General features: G+C 40.6%; 3 protein-coding genes and 2 long non-coding RNA genes across 10 annotated transcripts; 2 read left to right on the top strand and 3 right to left on the bottom strand.

Moving 5' to 3' along the window:
* The first annotated feature begins 773 nt into the window (after positions 1 to 773).
* On the top strand, positions 774 to 2,089 carry LOC138124409 (uncharacterized). The gene is made up of 4 exons (XM_069039442.1): positions 774 to 1,102; positions 1,155 to 1,170; positions 1,230 to 1,550; positions 1,598 to 2,089. The coding sequence occupies exons 1-4, from the start codon at positions 1,055 to 1,057 to the stop codon at positions 2,029 to 2,031; spliced, it is 819 nt and encodes a 272-aa protein (XP_068895543.1). The 5' UTR covers positions 774 to 1,054; the 3' UTR covers positions 2,032 to 2,089.
* RhoGAP5A (Rho GTPase activating protein at 5A) lies at positions 2,041 to 5,643 on the bottom strand. Its single transcript, XM_069039439.1, has 7 exons — positions 5,502 to 5,643; positions 5,243 to 5,450; positions 4,951 to 5,187; positions 4,688 to 4,896; positions 3,604 to 3,834; positions 3,414 to 3,551; positions 2,041 to 3,363 (listed from the first exon to the last, which is right to left on the bottom strand). The coding sequence occupies exons 1-7, from the start codon at positions 5,590 to 5,592 to the stop codon at positions 3,083 to 3,085; spliced, it is 1,395 nt and encodes a 464-aa protein (XP_068895540.1). The 5' UTR covers positions 5,593 to 5,643; the 3' UTR covers positions 2,041 to 3,082.
* Positions 5,627 to 6,850, top strand: LOC138124412 (uncharacterized). The gene is made up of 2 exons (XR_011157135.1): positions 5,627 to 6,568; positions 6,622 to 6,850. It is a non-coding gene; the product is annotated as an uncharacterized lncRNA (long non-coding RNA).
* On the bottom strand, positions 6,684 to 27,888 carry PIP5K59B (Phosphatidylinositol 4-phosphate 5-kinase 59B). Of its 6 annotated transcripts, none has more exons than XM_069039433.1 (18): positions 27,579 to 27,888; positions 27,253 to 27,287; positions 19,365 to 19,518; positions 15,933 to 16,144; positions 15,731 to 15,872; positions 15,501 to 15,676; positions 15,226 to 15,447; positions 14,947 to 15,176; positions 14,763 to 14,895; positions 14,625 to 14,712; positions 14,218 to 14,280; positions 13,421 to 13,495; positions 13,125 to 13,175; positions 12,808 to 13,023; positions 11,883 to 12,051; positions 11,633 to 11,829; positions 11,251 to 11,354; positions 6,684 to 7,533 (listed from the first exon to the last, which is right to left on the bottom strand). In XM_069039433.1, exons 1-18 carry the CDS (start codon positions 27,691 to 27,693, stop codon positions 7,522 to 7,524), a joined length of 2,394 nt encoding a protein of 797 aa, XP_068895534.1. In that variant the 5' UTR covers positions 27,694 to 27,888; the 3' UTR covers positions 6,684 to 7,521. The 6 variants fall into 6 exon arrangements, with proteins under 6 accessions (XP_068895534.1, XP_068895536.1, XP_068895533.1 ...); XM_069039432.1 differs by lacking the exon at positions 6,684 to 7,533 and adding an exon at positions 7,867 to 9,493; XM_069039430.1 differs by lacking the exon at positions 6,684 to 7,533 and adding an exon at positions 7,867 to 9,052.
* Positions 22,025 to 27,246, bottom strand: LOC138124411 (uncharacterized). Its single transcript, XR_011157134.1, has 2 exons — positions 22,404 to 27,246; positions 22,025 to 22,328 (listed from the first exon to the last, which is right to left on the bottom strand). It is a non-coding gene; the product is annotated as an uncharacterized lncRNA (long non-coding RNA).

Genomic DNA, 27,888 nt, shown 5'->3' with positions numbered 1-27,888 from the left:
ACCTAAATATAGGTATTTTGTAACTAGATTTTGATGTCAGTACACTCTAGCGAAAATTTTTTTATATCCAAGTACAGTCACAACAAGCATTTTATTTAAAATTTTATTTTGACAGTCCAGGAGTTTTTTGAATTTACTATAACAATTTTTAAGCCTCGGTTTAAAAGTATTTTTAATCCTACGAGATAAAAGTGTTGTCTTAGTAACACGTACAGTTACAAAAACATCAACTTTAGTGACAGAAAACGGCAGTAAAAGAAAACTTTTTTAAGGCGGTTGGAGAAAAAAGGGATTTTTTGGTTTCACACTAGGTCGAAAAATCTTAGGAATGTCAGTCGAATTGTATTTTCCCCGCTAAAAAAATTCGTAGAAAAATAACGGTGACAGTAACTGCAACTATAGTCTTTACCAAAGCCAAATAACCACCAACACTGCATTCTACCCAAAAAATTAACCGGCAACGTTGTACACTTAGATTTGATTGGTCTAGCATCTTAGTAATATCAAAATTGCCATTATACACTTGGTGTAATTTTGTTTTCACCAACATAATTCAACAGGTGGTGGTTATTTGGGTTTGGCACGGCCTATAAATCACAACCCCAAACAAAAGCATGTTTCGCTGCACTCTCGTGCAAATGTGCATTACGAAGTTTACTAATCGATCCCTACAGAAATGATCTCATTCTATGCCAAATAAATTTTAAATGAATACCAAAAATAACAATCGATCATGCTCCACTGACGTGTTAAATGAGGCAATGTTTTCGTCAAACTTCGCGATAATAAAATAGTCTGCACGAACTGTTAGACAACGGAAAGAAGCAATCGTTACACTTTGCCAAGGTGCGACAGTCGCATTTGCATAACAAGTTCTTGTGCCCTTTCGTGCCATCCGCGAGCTGAAATTGCATCGCTTTCAATCATCCAACGAAATCGCGGCGTCCTCAACATTTTTTCCCCGGGAAACACGTAATACAGAACCGATATGTAGTGAGTAACACATTCGCATAACACGACATTCGACCGGTGCAATTCAGTGATAAACTGCGCAATGACGAGCACACCGAAGTCTCTGATTTTTCTCGGCCTGATCTTCTGCGTAAGTACGGATTAATAAAATCTCTTCCCCAATTATCGATTTGTTGTTTCAGCTGAACTGTGCCATAGGTAGGTACATTGTTGACGATCTCCCAAGGTCACCCACATCCGCGTTTAATTAATTGCAGCGGTCTACGACTACGACTACGGCGGCGGTTTGGAGGATCTGGGCGACCGCATCAGCAAAAGCGTCCAGCAGCGGCTGAAACACTTGGACAATTTGGGCGACCGCATCAGCACAAACGTTCAAATGCAGCTGAGGCCCTTGGACAACTTGGGCGCCTCCATCAGCACAAACCTTCAAACGCAGCTGAGACCCTTGGACAACTTGGGCGCCTCCATCAGCCAGCAAGTGCACGAGGGCCTGAGACCCGTCCGCGAGATGGAGTCCCGGTTCAAAATCAAGTTCGGCAACGGGGGCACCTCCGTCGTCACCTACAGCCCCAGCGGTATGCCCCAATCAGTCCCTTGCGCAACGTTAAACGTCTTGTTGCAGGTAAGAAGTTCGTGGTGCGCAACAGCGCGTTGTACGTCTGCGACGGCACCATTTCCGAAACGACCGGCTCCTGTTCTGGCAACCTGAAACGCGCCACCTTCAAAACTAAAAAGGATTTCTGCTACGCGAACGTGAACTCGGTCATCAACAACTGGTACTGCGTCGGTGGCGGGAGCGTCAGCGCTGGGATCGTCAACGGTAACGTGTTTTGCAACAGCAACGATGGCAGCCCCACTCTCTTGATTTCGAGCGACGAATACAAAAATCTGTGTGCGGACGTCGCCACCTCCGCCACTTACAAATACTTCACTCAGCAGAAACTAGGGGAGCACGGCAGCGACGTCCAGTGCTCTGAAGGGCTTCCCCAGGTGTGCACGATGTCCGAGAACTTGACAGGCAACTTTGCAGGAGTGTCGTACGTGACCATCAATTAAAAACCTCCATCAATATACAAATGTATTGTAAAAATTATAAAAAGTATATGTACGATTACACGGTGAAGAGATAATACTATTAATATCTTTTTGGAACATATCACAAGGGAGGATTTAATCACAATTTTTACAAAATACAGCATCCTGTAGTCGAAAATTCCAGTTGGGACGAATACAGTGTGAACTAGTACTGTAGTTTCAATTTGGTTGTAGAGGTATTTTCAAATTTGATGGCGGAAACAAAAGACTGAGAAATGTCACAAAAATGTATTGTCAGTATCAAATTTCTCATAAACGCCGTAAAAAGGAATGTCTAGGTAAATTTAAATTTTCGCTAAATAGATTGAAAAAACAAATTCTAAGGACACCAATTTTTGTCAGTGCTTCAAAAGGAAAAGTTATTATCATATAATCAAACGTATTACAAATTATTTCTCTAGTTCGACGATGAATAATTTTCTTATTGCCAATTTGCTGCATTTCTGTCGAAATCACGAACGTCTTTGAGAAATTTGACACTAACAATACAAATTTGTGACATTTCTCAGTCTGTTGTTTCCGCCATCAAATATGAAAATATCTCTAGGTCTTAAAATTTTATTGGAAATTATGAGCGATTAACGGGCACAATCGTTGGGTTTGAAAAGGTTGGGAAGAGGCGCGTGCCGTTTGCCGTACAATGCAAATATACCAAATATACAATACAACCCTGCTTAAAATATTACCTGCTAGTGGTAAACTAGGATTTATAAGCTCCGCAAGATCTTTAACTTAAAGTACCATAAAATTTTACGACCTACAACCAAATTGAAACTACAGTAAAAGTGTTACCAGACATTAAAAATATTTGCAACAGTGACGCAGACAAATCACCATTGATTGGGCAGTGTTAAATTCGAGATATTGCTGTGAGTAACATTTTGACCAATTCACTGTCTTTTCGGCCTCTGTTGGCTTCAATCTGAAAACGTCAAAATTCCAAAACGTCTGTTAGGCTTGAGTGAAAATAACAATATTTGAGTATGGGACAAGCGTCAAACAAATTTCTCTTTTACGGCTTGAAGATAACTTCGCATTTACTTATGAAGGTTTCGATCAGCAGAATATCACTTGTCATGTCGGGTAGAGCGTCATTGGCGGATTCCGTCGGACCAATCAGCGTCGGTGCGAACACTGTGGCCAAGTTGTGCGAGTTCATCTTGTTTATTGCACAGTGCAGAGACACCCTGTGCAGGTGCTCGATCATGTATTTGAGAGTGTCGTGGTGAGCTTTGGGCAAGGACTTGAGGGCGTGTCTTATCGACGAAATCCTGAGGTCGTCGTTTTTATGTTCTAAAAAATCAACAACAATTGGCGCTTCCGCAGATTGTCCAGTGACTTACGCATGGCGTCTATGAGAAGTGGATGCACTATGAACGTGATCAGCGGTATCGGCAGAAGCCTCAGGTAGGACTTCAAGGCCCCCGTGATCACGTTCACGTTGGGGTACTTTTCCTGGCTGAGGTCGGCCCTCTCTCCATCTGCAAGCACACCAATTACGCATTGAACCATCGATCGCCGCCGCGATTTCACCTTTGTCGAATGCCATCTTGATCGCCTCTATTTCTTCGGCGAAACCGCTCAGCCGGTAAATTCCTTCCGTTGTCAGACCCCTCGCTTCCACCTCGGCCACGCACTTCGTGACCACGAACGGTAATTTGGCATTGTGCGCCGTCAACAGCGTCGTCAATTCGATACCGAAAACGCCTCGCACGTACTTCAGGTCGGGAACGCAATCGTTGGGGAATTTTTCGGAGCATCGAACTGAAAGTGTACCACAACTTCGGTCAAAACAAGCTCCAACGAGCTGCGACGCTACTTCACTCATCACCCTTTGCACGACTTCGATTCAGTCTTGATTATCACACTAAACTGCGGAGGGCGAAAACGCCACCTCGAAACGCGACGCCGAACGGAGCTCAGACGTGACTCCGGCGAGACACAGGAACTGAGCCGGATAAAAATCAATGCTCGGAACTACGCTTCTCGAAATCCACGTGAAACTGCAATTTCGCGGAGAAATTGTCACTTGGCGGAAATCCACGAAATCGGTAGCGCCTTTTACTATCTCGTTTCCATTTTTAATTCTTATTTGCTCCATATTATTGTGTACAAAGCAAACAATACATTTTCGATATGTTTACGTTAACGATAGTGGCTACCATTCAACGCATTTTTTGTGATAAAGTGGGTTTTTAAATTTGAACGCGATAAATTCACTAAATCTGAAGTGTGGGAGCGCGTGAGCTGCCTTCAAGGCCGTATCGTGGGAAAAAATCAAACCGGACTTGCACAGAATGTTAAAAACTAATCTCAATCCCAAGTGTTTTGCCAAATATAGATTGTGGGATACGTATTTTAATCGGAATAATGATCGTTGCGATTTATATCATTTCGGCTGAAACATCGACACGACCGTCATCACTTCAAGATTTAAGAAAAACCTATTAATGTGCGTTGTTCTATTGGCTCGCGTTAACAACATTGGGTAATAAAATGTGACAACATTCTTGAGATATTAGAGGTCAAGAAATAAATTCCTCCCTAAACAAGTGTGTCGGAATTGTCCTCAATTACTCAATTAAACGATTATGTCATTGAACCCGAAGACACTTACCATGTGCAATAACTCCGCAATCGTCGCATCGCTTGCCTTGAAACGTGAAGCCCCACAAAAAATTCCCACACAATTCGCACCAATTGAGACCCTTAAACGTGGTCAGCTTGAACGAGTGTTGCTTCTCTAATTTCTCCGGAAAATTGGGGCCCAGTATTTGTTGGCTCAAAGGAATATTTTGGGGAATGTCTCTGATAAAATTTTTATTTCTAAAAACAAACACGATTTACAAAAGTTGGAAAAAATAAAACCGCGAGGTTTACTTCGCGTTTTCTTTGCTCAGGGCCCTCAGCTTCCTCTTATTTAGCGTCATGTAGGGGCTCTCTTGATAGTTAGCGGTGGCAAGTCTTTGCAAGATCATGGGTGCTTTCAATTCTAAATACATGGTGACCAGCCCGTCGGCGACGAGTGACCGCACGCAATCGTACCGCTTCTCGCGGACGTACAGCCCCGAGCCGGGATCATAGAACAGTTTGTAATGATGTATTTTGTCGTTAAATCTGGGGAAAACGGTGTGAATGGCGCCCGGGGTGCGACTGTGGAGTGCGGACTTACTTGAGACTCAAGGTGTGGTACTGGCCGTTGGCCGAACGGCTGCTCCGCACCAGATAGGCCCCATTTTGGTGGAGGCCCAAGAGATTTTGCGCCTGGATGTGCGAGATGGCCCCGTGGTAGTCGCGGCCCAAAAAACTGGGCAAATCGGGGGGCACCTCGTCGCTTATGATCGGAATGGGGACAGGTGCGTCCAGTTGCATCCGATACACTAAAATCAAAACGTGGGGGGGCACGTAAACAATTGGACTGAGGTACGTACACCGGAGAAATTCGAGTGAAGGCGGATAAAGGAAATTACAACACGCCTCCATGTCTAATTTACTGAAGGAGAAAACTCCAACACCGACCATCTTACAGCTAACGAACAAAGCGTATAGGTTATGTCACTTACGGTCACTTTTCCAAACTGTGTGGATTGGTGAATCCGACTCGAAACCCATCGGGACAATTATCTTATCTTTCTATTTACATAAAGATAACCACGGTGCATTTTATTGCACTGTAAACTATCACACGCGCTGCATCCCGTCGCGACTGGGGCACATAACACTATAAAAAATGACAGGTGACAGGTACTCTGATGGTAAAAAGAGAAAGCAAAGAACAAGAATACAAAGAACCCGTAATTTTTTGACAGGCGAAGGCGAACTGCACTACAATAGAAGTTAGAACTAGAACTGTAAAACAAAGTAGAAAACTAAAGAAAACGCATTGTGGCATTCAGTTTGTTTGTTTATAGCTCTGAGCAAATATTATCGATATCGTATAAAGGCCTGAATTTAATACGGATATCTGAAACCAGAAATGGTGTCTCAGACATTTAGGAATGACTTCGCTTATCAGTGAGATGATCTATCATTTTGGCATTGAACGCTGTAAATACCGGGTGATCAAGAAGGACTGTTTAAGTTGGCAGTACAATTAAGAAAATTTTTTAATTCGGTTATTTATAACACTGCAGCTGGATATGTTTTGTTGGTTTATTTGACAAATATCTGATATAGGTATAGCATTAACAACGACAAGCCGCCAACGGCCAACAACCGGAAGTTACTCCTGTTATACGATTTAAAATACGATCCAGTGTTACCAACTTAAACAGTCCTTCTTGATCACCCCGTATATTAGTTGTTCTGTGGCTGTCAATGTGCGTGATATCTGTCAAATTTATATTTTATTTTTGGTAGTAGTTGCGTTTGAAAATGATCACTCACAAAAGTCAAAAATAATTTAGCTTTGGTGGGCACAACATCATTTAGAAGTTCTTTGTTGTCTAAATTTTGATTTAGAATTCAAGTCTCTAGTCTACGACTCTACGGTGGAAATGTGACAGCAATCGTTATCCATACAACACACGAGTGATAATTGTCATTTTACAGTTGACTGACGCAGAATCATTCTTCAAACATTGCGAGATAGGAAAGCGGAAATAAAATAGATGTTTACAGTTCAATTATTTTATTTATATTCGGTAATTACACAGTACGGAATGTTTAAATTGTTTCTTGTACTAAATAATAATGTCACAGTAAAATTTTAATCCATAAAATTATCTATAAATACATGTAACAATAATCAGTGTAAATAAATAACCATACAAATATAAAATCTACATCACAATAATTATTATGAAAAATACCAGTTTCTAATATCCCAACTTGTCGAAGAACAATACTTCCTTCATATTTTACTTATGACATTACCGAGATGCAATAAGTACGTGATTTGAAAATTGCATTTTTAATAAAGGCTCTTGACTCTTAAAATACCAAGTCGAAAATCAACAGAAAACGATTCAGCGAAAGTGACTACATTTGCTCCTGGGTTTTCCAAATATCGAGTTGCATTATCTTCGATAGTATCTGATCCACTTTTCCGTAAAAATTATAACCGAAACACGATAATAATACAATGGCAAAATACTCTGCGCTGCTTTGATACATTAATTGACACGATTTGAAACCTATTTATTTTGCGATTGCATCATTTGCGCGAACAATAAACGTACGAGAAACGTGAAATCAACTTGGATTTATTGCGGAGCGCAATAAACAAGTTCGTAGTTTTTTCCTGCACTACTCTACCTAAGACTACATTATCCACATAATATAATATAGGTGAACGCAGTTTCGCTCCTATCATCCTTGAAATTATCGCAGAACATTTTTGAAAAGAGTATACTTTGGCCGAATTTGTTCCGCTCAGATTCTCACCACGTTCCTGAGTAATATTTGGAATATTATTTGGCAGTAGCTTGGCTTATTATCGTCTCTTGTTCCTTAAAGATGCGTCTAAAACATGAAACAATCAATTACATAACAGACCCCCTGGCCCAGCGACTAACCCAACTTCCATAGGCGTGCTTTTTGTGCTCAAAATAGCGACAAAAATTGGGTGAAAGTGAAACAAAAAAACGTGTTGCGACTACCAATCGTCTCACAAAAAAATCAAAATAAATTGCACCTTTATCATTTTCGCACATGCCATGCCGCGATATTCGAGAAATGATAAAATCATGCAGTCACGTGACGACAACGTCGGTAACATCAGCGCAAGGTGTGTGTGGTGTGGGTAAATAAAAGAGGCTAACAATGCGGGTACTACACTACAAATAATACAGTAAAAATGTTGAAATATTTATATTTATAAAGCGAAATTCCACTAAGCATTTAAAACAATGAGTATTAAAATTTTTGCTAACAATATACCTAATAACAATTTAATATAAAAATTCGTTTCTGCCAACAAATTCCAAAGCGTATATTCAAGTAATCATGAGCACATCACTCGAATATGGTCAGCTAGTTATTAACTTACGCATTTGCTACAAACATTTACAAATATTATGCACAATTACCTGAGCCATAATACACAAGATTTCTTCATTTTCGAAAAAGCAAACTGGCCGAGAAGTCGACGCAAGTTGATAAAAATTTAAAAACGGAACGATTTCCGGGCCAGCTTGTCACGTAAGTACACAACAATTATTAACTGGTTTTACAGGCAGAATACACATAAAATCGTGCACAATTTACACTTCAATTAACAATATGCAGGTTGTCAGCGTTAAATCAGTCAGTAGTTAAATCAAGGGTAAAAAAGTATCGACATCGTAAGTTTAATACTGTCACGTTATACCGGGTGGGCCACCGAAAATTCCAAACGGAACAGTTTCAACACACTCAAGTGACGTCACAAAATTACGAGTGTTGAGGAATTCGAGATCAAAGTGTGCCGGGTTAAAACTTCGGCGCCGCACCCGGTATAAAATCAAATGGACATAATATACAGAGCAGAATGCCTAACACCCACCTTAATATACAAATGGACAATAGTTACAAGTCAATAAATAGACAAAAGATAATTAGTCCCAAATAAATTAGAAAACAAAATAAATAAGATTTTCGCGTGTCCGTCCCTAGCTAAAAAAATCCGTACATTGGGAATAAAAGAGCACTACTACAAAAAGATATCTCTACGTATAAAAATACAAAACATCCTGCAGACCCGCATTTAAAAAACAAACAATAACCGCACATTATTGCTTTTTGAAGTCGAAACAAAGCAACGGTCTTTTTGCGTCAACGCACAAACATTGCAACTGTTACATACTCTGCATTGATAGAAGCGGGACCTTGCGACATTTCAATAATTGCACCGTGGAATGTAAATTGAAATCAGTTACATTTTCGTACCATTATAGAATACTGGGCGCAGTAGGAAACATTTAGTCGTGAGAACTTGGCTTTTATTGAACTTCTTTCATCACCACTTTCGCCAGCGCATAAAAAAATACCTTCTCTCAACTCGCTACAAGAAACAAGAGAATAACACGGATGAGAACAAACAGTACAATCGTTAATATTGGCACTTGTTATCTAAACACAAAACGGGTTGTTTGTTAATAAAAACCAAGTCGAAGAACGCACACAAGACTAACGCTAAAACACACCAGTGATATAGTGATATGTCGGTTCTTTACAATATCACAAGAGCGGCATTTGGGGGTACCGGTCCCGGTGAAGGTTTATTGACAGTCCGCGGCACCCCCAAATTTACGTCGACACCACTATAACACTACGAATTTAGAATTTGTTCGTTCACAAAGCTTGCTCCTCAAAGCGATGTTGTTACTGTTTACAGGAAACAGGTGGAAAACAGAAAATAATCGTGATGGAATGATGGATGATCAGTGTGCTATTACACCTACATTCAATTGTAATCGGTGTCCACGCGATTCTTCAGTTGTTCCTGGTGAATTTCCAAAGCAAGCATGAACCGCAAAATCAACGTCAATAACGTCGGTGTACACAGAAGATTAACGACAACGATAATGAAAGCGAAACGACACAGATCGTCAAAGGAAAAACGCTGATACCGAACAAAAAAACGTCATGCAAAGAGTTATACTGATCGACTTAAACGCTAGGACACACTAAGAACTAACTAAAATAAACACGGTGGACTGACTACAAATGAAAAGGGTTCGTTAGAGAGTAGTCGGGTCGGTCTGTCTAGTAAGAGTCTCGATTGGTGTGACTAGAAATGAATTAATGGAGAAGTAGACAAAAAGCATGCCTAAGAGGAAAACGGAAGCCAGAAACCAAGAACTGTGTACACGGACGAGTGAAATTCCGTTTTCTAATCAACCCATCAAAATATATTGAATCGATCGACTGGAATTTTTCCCATCTGAAACTGATTTTCGACCGGATTTCGCGATTTTAACGACCGCATCTCGTGCCAAAACAATTCGAAGGCGCTTTTCGTAATGCGATTGTAAAATTTTACTGTTCCGACGTTGGAAACGTTCACGTCGAGCACTCCAGATATTTCTGCCACAACAAACATTACTTTAAAATGGATTTACGGTGGAGCGCAAACAATAACTCGGCCTCGGTGGAAATGTTTCGTTGGCCCGGGAAACGCCCCCGGGCTTAACATTTTATCCCATTAACAACAACTATACTTTGTTTCATTTTATTTATTTAATTTTATCGCAAACAATACCTCTACCATGCATTTTACGCGAAGCGTGGGTCACTTGAATAACGTAATAAAACAAATCATCGACGAGATTCATTGATTACCTACAAGTGTGATAATAATGCTGCAAATGCGATATTTTCGTTGTTTTTCCTAGTACTTAATCTTTATAATCTATCGATCGGTTCACAAAAACGATATTGATCTGATAATAAAGCAGCACCGGTTAATTTACATATATTTGAAAAGATTCTATTTTCGTACAATGTCTTTTTTGCATTATTAAAATGCAAATAAAAAAGCTCAATTCTAATAAATCTTTAAGGAAAAAAAAGTAATCAAAAACCGTTATACAAGACTTTCTTCCGTTATATTACGCTCAGCTTTGCTTAATTATCTCAGGATGTATTTTCTAAATTAATGAATGGGCGAAAACTCCGGATTTATCAAGACATAAATTTACATTAGGAAAGTGTTTGGGATTTTTTTTATTTTCTCCTCGAGCATCTTACAAATTCCAAGATAAATTCCGTTGAACGTTAATGAGACAATTTCTCTTAAAAATGACTCGACTTTTCATAATAATTCAGAACGATTTCATCTTAATTGAATTTTACAAAATTTGCAAAAAAGCGGGAAAAAGCGCCCTCTACTGGTACTGTGCGTATCTACAGTGCTGTCAGTTTTGGCCGAAATAAAAATTGGTTCGTTTGATGCGTCAAAAACCAGTTTCTGCCCAACGTCAGCCACGGCAAGTCTTCAATATATTTCATCTACGACAACGTGTAATAACAACTGATTTACATGGTGAAAACCAGTGGTGCGAGCCTTGAAGGTCTGACCGTGTGCATGGTCGAAACCTTCAAAGCGGTGACTGAAGCTAAGTGACTAAATTGGTGAAGTTGTTATTGCAAAAAACCACAACACTCAGAACAAAACTAAAACCGCACAATTACATAAGTCGTACAAACGATATGACTGGGTGTGAAAGATGCTTATTGTGTCTAAGGCTTGGGACTCACCATTTCGGAGGTGAGGCAGTTGATGGCGTGTTCCACAGTTTGCTTGTGATGACCGGCCTTCATCGATGTGTTCGACGATTGACGCAACGGCGTCGTCGGGCATCCTACAGATCGCTTCGTCTTAACTGAGCTCTAACTAACCTCTAATTATAGCTAACACCCCACTCAACACAGCCCCCTTTCATGATTACTCGGACGAGAGCAACAGATTAGTTTTATTGATTATTGCGTGTGGAAGCGACTCGACTAATATTTCAACAGTTTTAAAGGAAAAAGAGGAGAGTGCAACAAATCCAAAAAACGATGGAATAATCAATAATCTAATCTAAAGAAGTTCGTAAAAGAGGAAACGTGCAGAACTGTTAAGAGTTGGTCGACTCACCCATGTCTCCACTACTTGACGATTCAGTAAATGAAGGCGTACCTTCTGTCCACGTCGGCGTCGACCCCTCGACGGACGCCGGGGGCGTCCACGCCAGCCCCCTCGAGTGGCTCGAGTGGCCCGCCCCAGAACTGCCCGACTCCACGCTCAGAGACGACTTCGTCTCCGCACGAGATTCCAGCTTGATGTCGGTTATGCTGGAAACGACAGATCCGTGACCCGCTCCTCACCCACCGGACCCTCAACTCACCTGACTACGTCGTCTCTGTAATTCTTGACCGTGGTGACGTGGTGGTGGGAAGCCACCCTGACTCTGGCCGGAGTGGAAGAAGGAACCCCTTCGAGGGGCACGGAGGCTCTTTGTTCGAGCACTTCGTCGAAGGTCGGCGGAGGGGTGCTGCAGCAGCTTGGCGCTACACCTGAATTCACATCTGAGCACTACAAATCTAGCCTTTACACGTTCGAAACAAGCACGATACGAACGCGAATCAAACACAACAGCAACTCAATCATCGAAGAAAGACAAGGCTCAACTAGGCTGTCTAGAGGAGACGAACTACTAAATTATTCATACAAGAGATGAGAAGAGCAAGCGGAGCGCGCGATTGTCTGGTTAATTTGCCAACTCCACTAAAAACACCAGGAAGGCATTCGCACGGCGACGTTACCCACTTTCTCAAGATTAAAAAAAAAGGGGGGCTCGGGGGCGCCACCGCCGGATAAGATTAAACGGAAGTTGGAGGAAGCACACTGTTGATGCGCCGGATGCAATTTGCTTCGCCAATAAAAACGGATTTGATGGTGAAAGGAACGAGAGACAAAACTTTTACTGATTTCGCGACAAAGGCTTTGTTTCCTTCGCTGTTTTGTTTTGTAAGCTGCGGATTTAAATGTCACTTGTCGAGATGCGAATCGGCGACGGTGGCGCCACCGCAGACACCCTAACCTAACTTTTCGCCGTGCGAAGCTTTCCGTAGACGGCGGCGCGTTTTTTCAGACAAAATCCTCCAGTTCGAGAAGAAAGTCGGCACCGAAAAAACCCGCCCCTGTGGCGGAGCCCTCCGAACGGCTCCTCCTATGCGTCCCTTCGCCATGCACATTCCGCTCAGCAAACAAAAGCGTGTTATTAGCATGCGATCGTCTCGGTGCTACACGACCAAAGCGATGCTTCGCACCTTTCCCGTTGACGCTGCCCTTTTTAGCTTTGGGGGTGCCTCTGGGAGGTACTGGCGGGGGCACTTTGGGCTTACTCTCGTTACTCGACCGTCCTACGAGAACAGCGGGATACGACGAGGCTGGAGGGGAGGTGAGAGGCGTCCCGGACGCCGTCACAGAAGGATACTGGTAGGACGGGGGCGAGATTTTGGCGGGTATCGTGTCAGTGGGGCTCACTGCGCAGCATGAAAAAAAATTGTACGAATTGTTTTTGTTTAGTGTCTTTCTTTCCGGTCGCTCTAGTAATACCACCCAATACAAAAATGAAACCACTCACCGGTTTTGCTTCCGTTCTGTTGGCTAGCATTCACCTGCGCCTGCACAGTAGCTGTGTAACCCAACACCACATGAATTAGCACAAACATACGAATTACTTAAAGCACAAGTTCGCGTCATTTATCGTTTCACGGGTCAAAAGCGGTTTACGAAAAAGCGACTGTCGTTATGAGTAAACGTAAAAATAGGACAGAGGTACTGAAAAAACTCGTTAAGGTTGTTGGAACTTGTGAAAAAACTGTTTTGACTTGATGCAGAAGCGATTCTCGAGCATTCGTACAAGACGGGCATACTTACTATTACTATCCAACTCTTCGTGGGGTCTGAGGGGCCTCGACAGCGATTTCCGCTTCGACGGGGAATGCTTTAGTGCTGCAACAAACACCGAAATCCAATTAGAACGATTCGAAAATCGAAACCTGATCGATCCACTTATTAAAAAAGCGTTCAAAACAAACTGATCAGTCCAGATCGCAACATCGAATCAACACAAAAAATACATCGACTGTACTCGTTTAGTGTCGGTTATTGTAAACATCCAAATACAAATTGTTAACACATCAAACAAAAACAAACCACAATCAACATTACCTTAGTGTCTAAGTAGTTTGCAATATATTAAAAATTGAAACCTTGCAATTAGTGAGGCAAATCAGTTAAAAATCAAGAACGCAAAAAGCCCAAAACCGAACGTCAGCAGTCAGTTAAAAAAAATCGTTGGGGGCCGAGGCGTCGGTGGACTGTGAGGAATCCAATTCGATTTGATTTCGTGGCTAAAAAATTAATCGACGAAAGACCGCCACGCAAACCCCGCACGCGACTCGTTTATCACATTAATGATATGCAGCCGGGGGTGGTTTATGCAGCAAGGAAACGGAATGCGGGACGGAACTGACCGCTGAGTTATGCGGGAGAAGCGAATCTGGCGCGGGCTTTTTGGTCGAGGCTGAATCGCATGTTAAAAAATAACTGAAAAACAGAAAAAAAAGTGAAGCGACACACGCAAAAAAATGGGAAGCAAACCAAAGTCGATAAAAATCGTAAGAGGCAAAAGTTAGTTGATGCAATAATAATACCGTGGGGGTGGACTTTACCTATGTAGCTGGTAACCAGTGTGCGAAACTTGCGATGATTGCCCTTTATCTCGGGCAAGTCCACTACATGAAGCATTGAAACACACACATACAGAGTCAGAGTCCAACATTCTACATAACTACTTGCTACGAATTGCGGCGGCGGCGACGGCAGAGAGAGCGCGAATTTTACCGCCGCCGCAACTCGCAATAAAGAGGTAAATCCTGGCGTTAACAGTAACACAGAGACTACATTAACAAATGGTACATTGAAAAGTGGGAGGGCCAACTACTCTGCATAGAGAAAAACATGGAACATATCCGCGATCATCTCGTTCTCTTCGCCAGTTAAAAATTAAACCATTTACTGTTAAATTGATCCCACATCGGTTATGTCACATACAAGACAAGAAAAATCGTATACTTACGAGAGGGGATCTTTTTGAACACTTTTTCGGCCATAAATTTTTGAAACCTTGCCGCGTAAAAACTAGGTCTGTGGACCGACACCGTGTCCTGAAACCGACAATCACAGTTACGCTGCGACCGACGCCGCTGGGACTCACCCCGTCGTGGATCATCGACTTCCAAGTGTGCTCCAGCTTCTTCTTCAACCTGTAACTCTGCAAAATATCGATGACACCGATGAACAACAGCAGTCGTTCCCCTTTCGCGTTCCGCGCGGGTATCCCCCCGGGCCTGCAAGAGAAATCCCAAATGACTTCGCCACAAGTATTTTCATTTGCTTACGGCACGTCCTCGTCTTCGTCGATGGGCTCCGACTCGGCCTGGATGCTCTCCATGGCGGTGGAATGCGCGACCAGTCTTTGCCTGTTGATGGACCTGCTCCTGTTGAGGGCGGCCGCGCCGATCCGGTCGTCCAGCTCGCGCTCCCGCTCGCTGTGGATCATGGCGCCGCTGGGGTCAGCCAGGGTGCCCTCTTCGGGCACCTCCTCGAGGTTGGTGCGCGACCTCTGCTCCTGAAACCGAGCCCCGTCAGACTTTGCCGCCGGTCGCGAGACTCGTCACCATTACAAGCTTCTCCCTCTGGGCTTGGTCCAAGTTGTGTATCGTCAGCAGCAAACTGTAATCCATGATTTTGAAACTCTCCAGGACTCGACAGTCCCTGTGGATCGTCTTTATCAGGGCGTTGTAGGTGTCGGCTTCCATCAGGATCCCCTCGGGATGGTGTTCCATGAAGTCCAGATCCTTGTAAGTCGGCGAGCGCTTCAAGCTCTCGGCCTTCGATGCCTGTTAAAAAACGAATTGAGGCCGTGGTAGACGCGACAACGCCACAACAATACCTTCCTCTTGTAGGTGCTCCCTTTGAGATCATACTTTTGATGCATCACTACCGAACTAGGCAACAGATTATTCATAATTACCAGTCTTACGTTTTTGCTATTGCATTGATAACAGTACAGGCCGAAGAACTTCGGCAGTAACGTCCTCGGATTTTGATTCAGATTCATATAGTAACCTAAACAACGGAGCTCGCAAAGATCAATCGTTTAAACAAAGGCGGCGTCTTTACCGGGCAATAACTTCTGCAAAAACTCCCCCTCCTTGTGTTGCACAGTCTTAATAATAAATTCATCGTCGCTGGTCAAGTAAAATATCGAACCGCTGGCTCCGGGGTTGGACAATTCTCTTAAAGGACTATCACACATCGACATCTGCAACGGCATCCCATTAGTCAGTTCCTCGGCGGAAACGCTTCCCCCAAAAACACTCACTAAAAAATCGTCGGGCTGTATTCCGAACAAGTCTCGAAAATATCTAAAAGCTATCGGGGCGTAATTCTTAAATTTGAACTCGGAAAAGTGATGAGCCGGAGTGTGATTGGAGCCCTCGCTCGGAAAATTCGTCGTCTCGACGGTCATGAAGTCTTGCATCAACAGATCGCGCTCGGGCTTCGACGCCAGACCCCCGACGGCATGTTGAATACCTATTGATTCAACACAAAACAAAAAGCTTGTCAAAGATAAATTGAAACGATAACGGTTTGGTGTCTGCCGTTAATATTATTGATTTGAATGCGCGCCAAGGGAAATATTTTTTTCTCTTATCACCAGCACTGGGGACATTTGTTACGCAGCCTACAAGTTTTTACAGGTTTTCATTTTTGTTCTCCACCAAACGACGTACAAAAGTGGTCGCACAACTGTTATAGTTATTTGTATATCAAGGATGCGAAATCGTACTTTGACGAACCGAAAGAAAAATTGTCGACAAGGCCGCTTTGCGGCCAAGGCAAGACAATCTCGAGGTCGTCAAAGGATTTCGTAGCCAAGGTGTACACGATATTTTGTGTGCAACCCAAAAATGTGTAAGTATCGGGCGTTCAAATGAAATCCTGGGCTGAGTAGGCGTTGGAAAAATTAAACCGTTTAGAACAGTGCAAAGTTTGAATTTCCCGCCGTTTGACACGAATGACATTTGTTTATGTTTAATCGGGACATAATTGAACATGTTTGTTTTCAGCAAAGGGTGTCCTAAGATATTTGCTTCGAGAATAGGAATCGTTACGTTATTCTATTTTTGATGTAAAACATTGCAAAAGAAAAAAAATGTTAGCTCTAAATTTTAGGTTAGCTGTCAACATGCTCCAATTAATCTACGCTTTAAAAAAGCACAACAATTGACGGTTATCAACGCCTTCCCAGCCCAGGATTTCATTTGAACGCGCGATATAAAATGAACAAGTAAAATTTCCTTCACTGTCAATAAAAATAAAGTCGGCCTACATGTCGCCATGTCGCTATGGAAACGACATAACTACATAAAACAATTCACTTTGAGAAAAATTGCAAAAATGTCCGAAGAAAATTACGATGTTTCAGTTCCGTGTACTCATCCAGAGTTAAAAAAATATTATAAATTGTGCAGTGTCGCATTTGAAACCTGAAAAATCGAAACGGCAATATGAAAAATGTTACAGTGACTTTGAGACTGATGTAACAAGAAGAATGTGAAAACCGTGTCGGATAATGTTGTACTGGCTTACCTATTTATTGGAATTTATTTATTGTGGAAGGTAAATGTTAAATTCTGTTATGCTAAGTTGTATCATCTGCTCCTTTTTAGATTATTTTAATCGTGGAAATATCAGGAACCGTGCAAAGACACAAATAAACCAAAATGTCTGTTGATGACATTCAGGAAATGTTACGAGCTATTTCTCTTTTTGATTGGTGAAAAATGAACCAAAATTAACCTAATTCACATGTGTATGTTTTATATAGATGATAGGTCGATAATGGGGATCTTTCTTATCGACTCCTCAACCTCATGCGGCATGGCATTGGCGGAAATTTAAAACCGGATGAAAATTCTGTACTAATAATGGCCGTTCCTGACACAAAATCAAACTTTAACTGTAACCAATCCAGATTTTGTAAGATTACACCGGAAATATGCAGATATAAATGTTGTAATTGTGATAATAAATAAATATAAAAATGACTTTTACTTTTACGGCCGTCGTCAAGGCAACGGCTGCGAAATTCAATTTCGCGGCCTGTTGTACGCACGCGAAGTGCTCATTTCGCGTACGGTTGCACACAAACATATTTTTTTAAAGCGACAAAAAACAAATCGAAAAGTAATTTTCTCATTTTCCGGATAATCAAAATATTGATACGAGCAAAACGAGCCGTGGTGTAGAATTTCAATTAATTTGGTATTTAGTACAAGTTTTGTTTGGTTAACACCGGCCATTTATGGATTAAATAATCTGCGTGAAAGCTACCAAAAGCTGAACCGGTGAAAGTTGGACGCCAATTCGAAACTGATGGAGTAAAAATCCAATAATTTTTTTCACGTTAATTCCGACAAGAGCGACAAGATTATAATCGATATTTTCGCACAGTATTATGTTTACTTTCGGTAAAACATCACTTCAAATGAAAAGATTGCGAAAGGTGGTAAACACAACGTGTCAACATTGATTTCTTAATGTTTTGATAGTTCGCGACGTCCTTTGGACTGATTAAATACCTCCGCTCAATGTCGTCAAGTCTTGATTGGAGGCATTATCGATCAAAGAATAAATTTTGGTTTATTTGCGTGGCTTTATGTGGTAGTTCTGTTTGCGGAAGATTGAGTATGACAAGACAAACATAAAAAGAACGAGATAAAATTCCACGAACCGGATAAAAATAGCCGGTTGCATTAGCGGAAAACAATTAACAAAATGAGTTATCTAATTTGAAATTTTACTACGGCTGTAAAATCAGTTTTTTTAAGTGGGTAACGTGCGCTAATTTATTTATGTTAAAGTGTCAATAAAACGGTTCAATAAATAGAATCAACGGGCGATAAAATTTCAAGACCACCAACGGGGCGAGCGCGTCAAATCGAGCAACCCAAATTCGATAAAAATGTTTGCACTTTCTAGATAAATTTTGTTGGCGCGTCGATTAATTCCGACATTGGCGCAAACAGAAAGCGCAATTTTTCAAAATGAGACGGCGGATTTCGAAACGAAATTGGCGCGATTGATTACAACAATTCGACACAACAATCGCGCCGATAAGAAAGGGTGAGTCAGAAAGCAGACACAAGCACAGACGTCCAAGTCGCTTCGATTTTGTGAAAAATTGGCAACTGCGGCGATCGGAGTCCCACAAGTGTTCAAATTAAGCGGTAACAATTCCGGGGCGAGTTTTTGTTCTTTGGGGTAAAAATAAATAAATGTTTCCGGCGAACGTCGAGGCCTTGTGCAATATTAATAACGTGATTTATCGACCTCGAGCGAAATTCGGTGTTTGGATGGAATTGGGTGAAACTTTCCGAACATTTGAGTACCCACCCGATTGGACCTTTTGGGCCAGGAACGTCTCCGCTTTCAAAAGACACAACACTGACATCTTCCATCGAACAACGGTCAGATCCGAGTGTGGAAGAATTCGATGAGTAACTAATTGCGACCGCAACAACGTTGAAGTGAAGGCAGCGTTACGTAAAGCCGCCGCGAACCAACATCGAATCAGCCGGTGATAAGATAAGGTGGGACGTCGGACGATATGTACGCCGCTGGCGTTTTTCTGGGATTAATGATAGCGAAGATGGGAAAATATTTATTGAACAAATAAATTATTCGACAGTGACGCATGGCTTGTGCAAGCGACACGCGTCCACCAGGTGCGTCATCCACGTGACCTTACCTAGCTGTATGGAGCCCATAATTTGACTAGTCTGGATCTTCTTGTAGGTGATCTCTCCACCCACGCCCACCCTCCGGTGGCCGATCTTCCTCTCCCTCTCCTTCTCCCTTTCCGCTTTCGTTTTCGCCACATTTGCAGACAGTTTCTGGCCGGCCTGCAGGAAAAAATACAAATGTACCAAGTCCACCATCTTGTTCTTAACACTACTTCTAAACGCTACAAGCGAAACCTTCCGACGCAGGTGCGTCGAGATAACAGATGAGCTAATCAAATGCACATGCATTTGTAGAGCATCTAGTCTACGAAAGCTTAACAATCAAAACGACACGTGGGGGTCGCATATTTGTGCTATAATTTGGTGTACGTTTAAGCCGAAAAATCGTGCGGTTGGGGTGTTATCAGCTCTGGAGATTTATGAGCGAGAATAACATTTCTTTCGGCTCTGAAAAATTACCAACCACATCTTTTTTTTTTGTTTATCGCAATTTCTCATGTCAAATGTTATACCTCGTACAAGTTTTTTCTCTTAAACAATAAATTCAAAGGAAAATAGACATGTTGTTTATTTGCATTAATTTCAAATTTAATTTAATCAATTAAAACAATTATGGTTTTTTGTCTGAGAAATTCAATTAAAAAATGTATAATTCTCTGACTTGTGGAGTGCGAAAACAGAGAGGAAGAGATAACATGAACTAACGAGGGTAATAATTAGTAAACTGATTACGTCATCACATGCGAACGAGTGTTAAGAAGGTTCGTTGATAATTTCCGGCAAAACAACACATCTCGTGTTTTGCGATAAGTTTGAGGTGCAACAAACAATTTTTTATGTTAAAATAAATGGGAGATGAAACTTGTACGAGAATTGAAATAAGAACAAATTCCTTTTTTTACTCCTATTGAATAATCCTGTAATTACTTATTGTGTTTTTCGTTGGATAACAGGATTCATTACCCACGGCCCGTTGAATAATTAAGTATTTCAAAACTCACTCCAAATATCATACATAGCAACTACTTTATGAAGTCCAATCGCAAATTTTAATGCAATGGTACAAAGCAATAATTTTAAAACCTCCGTTTCAGTTTGTTTAATAATGAAACTTATTTATCAATTTCTCTTCATAGTCGTAGAAAAAGTATACCTAGTATTCTACTCGCGTGAGGATGATTTTGTGTCACGAGCCGCAGGCGAGTGGCGTATTCATCCGAGCGATTTAGAATTTGGACGATGCCAAGGCAAGAGGAAGGACCAGGGCTCTTTTAGTATGGATGAAAATTGTTCGCACTCTGCTCCATTGGCGGGTATCGTTCTTAATTCGTTCTAAAAAATTCAAAGCGTCGTATTCGCTTTCACCGGACAGCTGAAAATTGGAGATTGCCAAAGATGGTATTGGTGAGATCTTGGGTAAATGTTTACGTTTGAGCAAAATGAACACCAGTCGATAAGCTAAGAAGGTGAAAAGTCGCCGAGAAAATCTATGGTTGGGTGTTGGACCGATAAATTTATGGGAACAATATTGTGTGTGTGCCCAAAAAGCTCTACAATAAATGTCAAATTTGAGTTGTAAAATCCATAACAAAATTAACCAGTTTTTAGTTAATTGAAACAAATCGTCCTCCTTACAATCCCGATCTAGATCTTAGCGAGTTGTTGTTGAGACGTTTGGAAAAAAAATTGTTGTCGTACATTTTAACCAAAAACAAAGTCGTTAACTCACCACAACTTTGCAAATGTAAACATGTTTGTATTGACTTTGGAAGGAATGAAAATAAAAAACAAAGGAAAATGAAATGTTTATTAATGTTCCCACCTTTCCTCCGACACTCCTGACAACAAATATAACGCAAACCAAACTTACCTGCTTCAAATTTGAGGTAAAAAAATTCTACAGGAAAGTTTCAAGCGGATGACTGTGAGACCGTGAGCAAGTTAAAGTTCACATTTCAACTAGACTGAAGTTGAGAACTGACCACTAGAAGAAGATGTAGCAGTATGTAGGTATGATTCGATTTAATCTACGTTTGTTTCATCTTTGCATGTCTTATGGAGTTCCGTATGGATCGCTCATGAGCTCCAAGAGTGTCACAACTCAAAGAAATACAATTTTGGAGTTACTCCAAGATCCAAGTCCCAACGTGGCCAATTAGTTTTCTTTCCGGCAGCAACAATGTAACATCTGTTAATTCAATGGTGAATCACCAAGTAGTCGAACAAGTCACTATTCTCCAAATAGCAATTTGCCAGTTACATGACTTATAACGACCATCACGCCGCAAACGTTCGGAGCGTGCCGAAGCGACCAAAATCAGGTAGTATAGGGGCTATTCTGTATCTAGTACGTTAAAAGTAACACACCGATAAAATTTTAAAGCTCCGTCAAATCGAAAAAGCTATTCTGTATCTGCGCATCCTGTTAAAATTTTGTCGTACGTACGTCAAATTTGGGAGGAAGTACGTTATTTTTATGGGTCGACGATTTCCGACCCTTAAATTAACAGACCGTTTTTTTGCCCAGTGTATCTTCATTTTTGGGTTATGTTCTGTGAGTTTTTACAATAATTATAAACTTTTCCTTTTTTAAATCAACAAGATTGGTTTCATGCAGCACTTCCCAATTTTTCCAATTAAAAATTCCCAATTAAAAATAGATATGCATTATTTAAATGTTTATTTCATTATATACTTAAAACAATCCTTATGAAAATTATGACTAAAATTTATAATGTAGCACTGACATGCTTCTTTTTTTGGCGTTTGGCAGCACGAGTCAACACCTCATTGGCCAGCTTTATATTGGACTCGGCACCCTTCATGTTTTTCTGCGATATTTATTACATTAGTTTGGGGATGCTTGCGTTTTCTACTTCTTTCTTCTCTTCTGTTATGCGTATCAACACCCAACACATTAATGTTCACCGCAATGTCAGGCGTCTGCTCATGGATATCAAAGATACGCACTAGCACCACATCAGATACTTAGTCAACATCGGAAACAAAAATTACACAATAAATCCAAATACTCAAGTAGTTGCCTTCCACAATTATTGCTGTCTTTTCACCAATCACTCTTGTTTACATTACGTTAACCTCACTTTTCACTTATATTCAATCCATAGACAAATGAACACACTTCGTTGAGTGTGTTCATTTGTCTATGATTCAATCCTAACACTGTCAAATATGAGTTTAATTCTCAGTGCGCAAGCGCTAAGGATCGTTCACAATCAACTTGTCGTACCTACGTTATATTTTACCATTTTATCGGTCTACGTTATCCTGAAGTTACAGAATAGCAAATTTGTCTCCCCAATTTAAAGGTCTGTCAAAGTCCGAACTTTTAACGTATGCTTTACTTTTAACGTACTCGATACAGAATAGCCCCTTATTTACGACATTTTTACCAACAAGCCATAAACCATTGTAAGAAGCAATCGGCTTATTTTATAATGAGTTCCAAATATCGTTTCCCACTACGGTTTTGCTGCTGCTGGAGAGTGCTCCAGTTGTCCACATTTAAGTAATTCCACCAAATACACCCGGCAATGTCCACCTTCAAAGCTTATTACTTAAAAAAACAACCAATGATCTGGGGGGACGTCAGAAGTGATACGAATCTTTAAAATAATCCGTTTCAGAGATATGAAGTGAAATGACTAAATCCACGCATCAACGGCGTCTGGTTTACACTAAATAGCGCATTATGACAGAAGTGGCAATGGACTAGATGATGTAGATCAAGGGTGGCCAACCCGCGAAACGCGTGCCACTATTGGCACGCGGTTATAATCTCATCATAATACTAACGCGAAGTAAAAAAAAAAGAAATGAAAAAGGGGCACGTCAAATATTTTTAGTCAAATAAAGCAGCACTCGAGAACAAAAAGGTTGGCCACCGTTGATGTAGATGATGGTGACAAATTAAGTCCTTGGGAGTCGTGATGAAGAGTTTTCAACGAAAGACTTAGAAGAACTCAACGATTGTCCGACAATGACTGAGTAAAATGAAGCTTATTATTAAAAAGAAATCTCTACCAGCAATACCGACTCTTTAAAAGACAAGAATAAAACCAAATACACATATTTTATCGTTTCTAATGCAGTAAATTTATTTTCCTCTCTCTTAAACATTATCATCTTAAAATAAAGGGTGTTTTTTTAAATTTGGCGTTGAAGAGTCGATTATGAATGACCCACTCGTCTTGAAAACAGTGGTTTTTCAAATTGCAGATTAAAAACACAAACAACGCAAAAAGTGAGGTTAGATTTAAACAACTGATCAACAACTCGTCTTAAAAGAGCTGATTTTTCAATTGCATATTAAAAATACGCAAAAATGGAGGTTAGATTTAAACAGCTGATCAGAGTTGAAATCTGGTGGTGTCGCCGAATTTAATTAAAAAGCACCCGTTCCCATCATATTTTTCCGTCAATTTACGCCGCTATTGAGGACAAGTTCCAAAATCAATATAATCAGAGAGTAAAACCAATAAAGTCAGAACTTTTCTATTTCTAGACACTAATAAAGTTTTCATCGACATTCTCAGACCCCAAATAGATCGTCCAAAGACAATTATCAATGTACTGCTTATTTTTATTGGCATCTTTTAATATGATCACTTTCAAAATTAAATATTTTTCTAACCGATCACGGCAAAATAAATTTGAAATTCTATTAAAATCTCAACTGTTCGTTTTATCAATTTCCTACCAAACCTCGACATCTACTTTGGCCTCCTCTCTGGAAAAACAGATACCGAAACATTCGACAACTCATTTCCATTCCAATTTTTGAAAAATTCTCCATGACAATTTATAATTTCTATCGGAACAAGCGTTCGGAAATAGTTCCGAGTCCTATTTATCGACCCTACATATTTGTGCATACATCAGTCTCATAATGACACAAATGACGACCTGAAAACACTGATAACGTCTAGAATACAATTGAGTAGGTTTTGATCGATTTACGATAGTAAATGTGTCGCATTAATTCATCAAATAATCTATAATAGATTTTGCAACAGAATGCCATTCGGGGCAATCGGTCATAACATCTTTTTCTTGGTAAAATATTTTGGGACATTCTTACGGACAAAGTAGTACATACTAAATGTAATTATGATAGAATTTATTTCTTGGCCAGTCTACAGAAATAAACGTTCAAACGACATCATAAAGCGCAATTTTGTTTCATAACGTGCTTTATGACGCAACATGCGAACTACAACACAATTCAATATCTGTTTTGTGAGCAATTTCCTGTATTTTCCACGTGTAAAATAAATGCACCATTCTGTCCTGCATGTAATCTTCTTACCACTCCGTCGAGTAACTACCGTACATTGGGAAACTACCTCGAACTGTCAAAACCCTTCCACGAATCCACCAACGCAAGCTAAAAGACTTCCCTGCATCATCCCCCGTAAAATGCACTTTCGTCTGAACTGTTTAAAATTTAGACGATCACGTCTCCACGTGAAGGACTGTGTTGAGAAAAAATAGAGAAGAGAAGGTGTAACTATGAAATGGAAGAGAATCTGGACGTCAACAAATCTCGCAGTGTCCTAACAATTTCCACGTTAAACACTTTCAGTGTTCCGTTACAAAATACAAAAAATTCCCAACACTTTGCCGGCAGCATTTTGTTTCGAGCAATAATTCATCAACTTTCTGATGTGCCGGTGTCACTCGTCACATTTAAAATTCTCATTTCCACCGGGCATTAAACTTGCATAAAGCCATTTCGTCGTAAACCCATTTAATCCGACGTTTTTATTTACGACTATTGCAAAAGTTTTAGGCGTTGTTAATGTGAAATTCACCCGACGAACGATACTCTCGTGAGTAGTCCTTTAAATTAAGCCCCACCGGCATTTTCAAAATCATATTAGCAAATAACGCGATTACGGAAATACGAAGCAAAATGTCAATTACAAAAAATTCACTTGGTTCGGATTAAATAAATGCCAATTTAACTAACTGGACGGGATGAAATGAACAATTAGCGACGCCAGCCCCTTGACAAAAAGGATCACGAGATTAGTCCGCTCGAGTCCTTTCACGTGGACATTTACAATTCAGGAAGAGGCAACCGTGACACAAAACCGAGTGCATTCTGTCGCGACTTCGCATCCCAATTAATTCCGCCACCCACTCGTCAAATTTCATTGACACTTTGAAATCGTTTTAAATTCGACGCGTTTGCATAAAATAATTTGTATTGTTTGAACTAACTGGTAGTGACAATCGGTGGAGGCTTATCACATCTACGTCATTTCCACAACAAACCGCAATCGCGAACTGTAAACAATTTTGAACGGAAACAGAATGAAAACGCTCGAACACCTCGAAGGAAAAGAAAGTGTTGCCAATTCCGTTTCGTCCGCATTCGAAGCATCTATTCTGGGCTTAGATGATGAGCGAAACAATCATATTTAAATACCCATGAGTACATTTAAAAATGTCTGGTATGTGAAAGTAAAATATCACAATGGCCTCCAGAGTGATGAAAAAATTGTGCGAAAATTACCTCGCTCGGTTCCTGCAACTTTCTAATATCATTGCACAGTGCAAAAACGTCTTTAAACTGGTTAACGACGGCAATTTAATCGACGTGTACGAAATTTTCTGTCCCTTTCCAAAACGAATCTACCGAATAGCTGTTATCCCAGCAAAGGCTGAACGCATCGACTCAATCCATTCTGTGCGTAAAGGTCAGCCAATTGTGTGATCTTGAAATGTGCAATTATTCGCACGTTTGTGGTCGTTCCTTTAAACTCTTTGCCATTCTTATCACGGCTCCCATTTGTGCCAAATCGGTTGTGGCGGCCGCGGAATTTAAATTTGTGATATCTGGCGGCATTCGGTGTGGCCCTCTTGAGGGCCTTGTTCAGTATTTCACGCTTGTTCATACCGAGAAACGATTCATTTTATCTGTCGCATCTTACCTCCCGGAATGACAAAACTGTTCCGGGTGGGACCGAATCAATTACATCGCGGGTTTACCTATGATGAATCGCTTTAAGGGTTGTAAAAAATTAACGGTGACAAATCGACCCCCACGATAAATGTGTTCGCTGCCGACTAAGCCTCAATAACGAATTTTGTGTCAGCACGGCTTAAAAATCAATTAACACATTTCCATCGACGCAATTAACGAGCACGAGGACCACATCTTCCGGTTCGTGTTGCTTCCACGACAAAAAATACAATACTCTCGTAATTGTCGCCGAAAAAATTAATGAGGAGATCATGTCAGGGCTCTTGAAGATTTCCTGCTAATTCTGAAATGAGTAGGAACTGAGTTGACTGGTGACGAATGACGGGATTATCGCATTTTAGGTCGTGGTAATCCGACGTTCTTTTATTAATCCGTGCTATCAGGTTGTAAGTGAAAAACATTAATTAATTATAATGAAAATCATGTTATTTAACAGCATTTCATTTTATCACATTCAACTCTATTATCATTAACCTTGACGAGCTGGCGAGGTTTGTTACAAAGTGCAGCGAGAATAAAAAATGGAAATGCTGAACTTGATCCAGAGTGGGTTCTCGGAAAAATACTGTTGGTGCGGAAATTAATGGAAAATCAGGTCATCACGTGTAATTCCCAACATAAAAGCATAATTAAAGGAGCTATAAATAAAGTAAAATTTTATGTAGTTTTAAATTATCTTCCTCCCTCTTGGTGCGAACCGTTCTGCGAGGGGCAATTAAACTACACTTAATTAAAGACAAAGATTTCACGATAGACGATTGAGAGATTAATTTTATTTTTCAACTATGAACACTTGAACCTGATATTTCAAATTCCGTTAGTAAAAACTTTCGACGGCGTTTGGTAACATATTTAGCATGCCCAATTAATTTTCTACTTACATCCTGGGGTGTTCTGTGTGTGGCGGTATCCTTATCTGGAAGGAAATGAAAAAATCATTAGCAATTTCAGGGGAATGACCAAACAGGAACCATCTATTTGCAGTCCTGCTGCAATTCCCAAGAAAATTAAAATATCAAGGCCGCTTCCTTCAGAAGCAAACACCACCGTAATTGACATTCCCAGTGACATCAACTCTTATTGTTGTTAAGACAACAATTTGGTTTCGTGCTAAATAATGAGTCATGACCCAAAAACTTGACGTGCCTTGCATGTCCCAAAAACGTTAATTTTCCAAGGAATCGATGGTGGAATTGTGCACAATTACCTTCACTCTCGTCGAGGGACTCGTGTACTCCTCCCGGGTCCTTCGCATTGTTCATATTTATTGTTAAAGAGGGTTCAACAACTTCGATAGTTTCTATTGTATCACCCGAAGCCATTTTGCTCACTGTTTTAAACCGACTCTATTCAGAATTCACTTAATATTTACAAAGCCGCGACACACCACTACCAAATTACGTGAAATTAACAAACTTTTAGCGCACATTTTAGGAATGAAAGCAGTTGCCACTTACAACTTTGACATAAACATATTCATTGACATATTTATCCCCACCCTGCAGCGAGCTGTCTGT

Source organism: Tenebrio molitor, chromosome 2 (assembly GCF_963966145.1).
Source record: "Tenebrio molitor chromosome 2, icTenMoli1.1, whole genome shotgun sequence".
Taxonomy (NCBI): Eukaryota; Metazoa; Arthropoda; class Insecta; order Coleoptera; family Tenebrionidae; genus Tenebrio; species Tenebrio molitor.
Note: the sequence above shows the minus strand (reverse complement) of the source record. Positions and strands in the feature narration are given on the sequence as shown.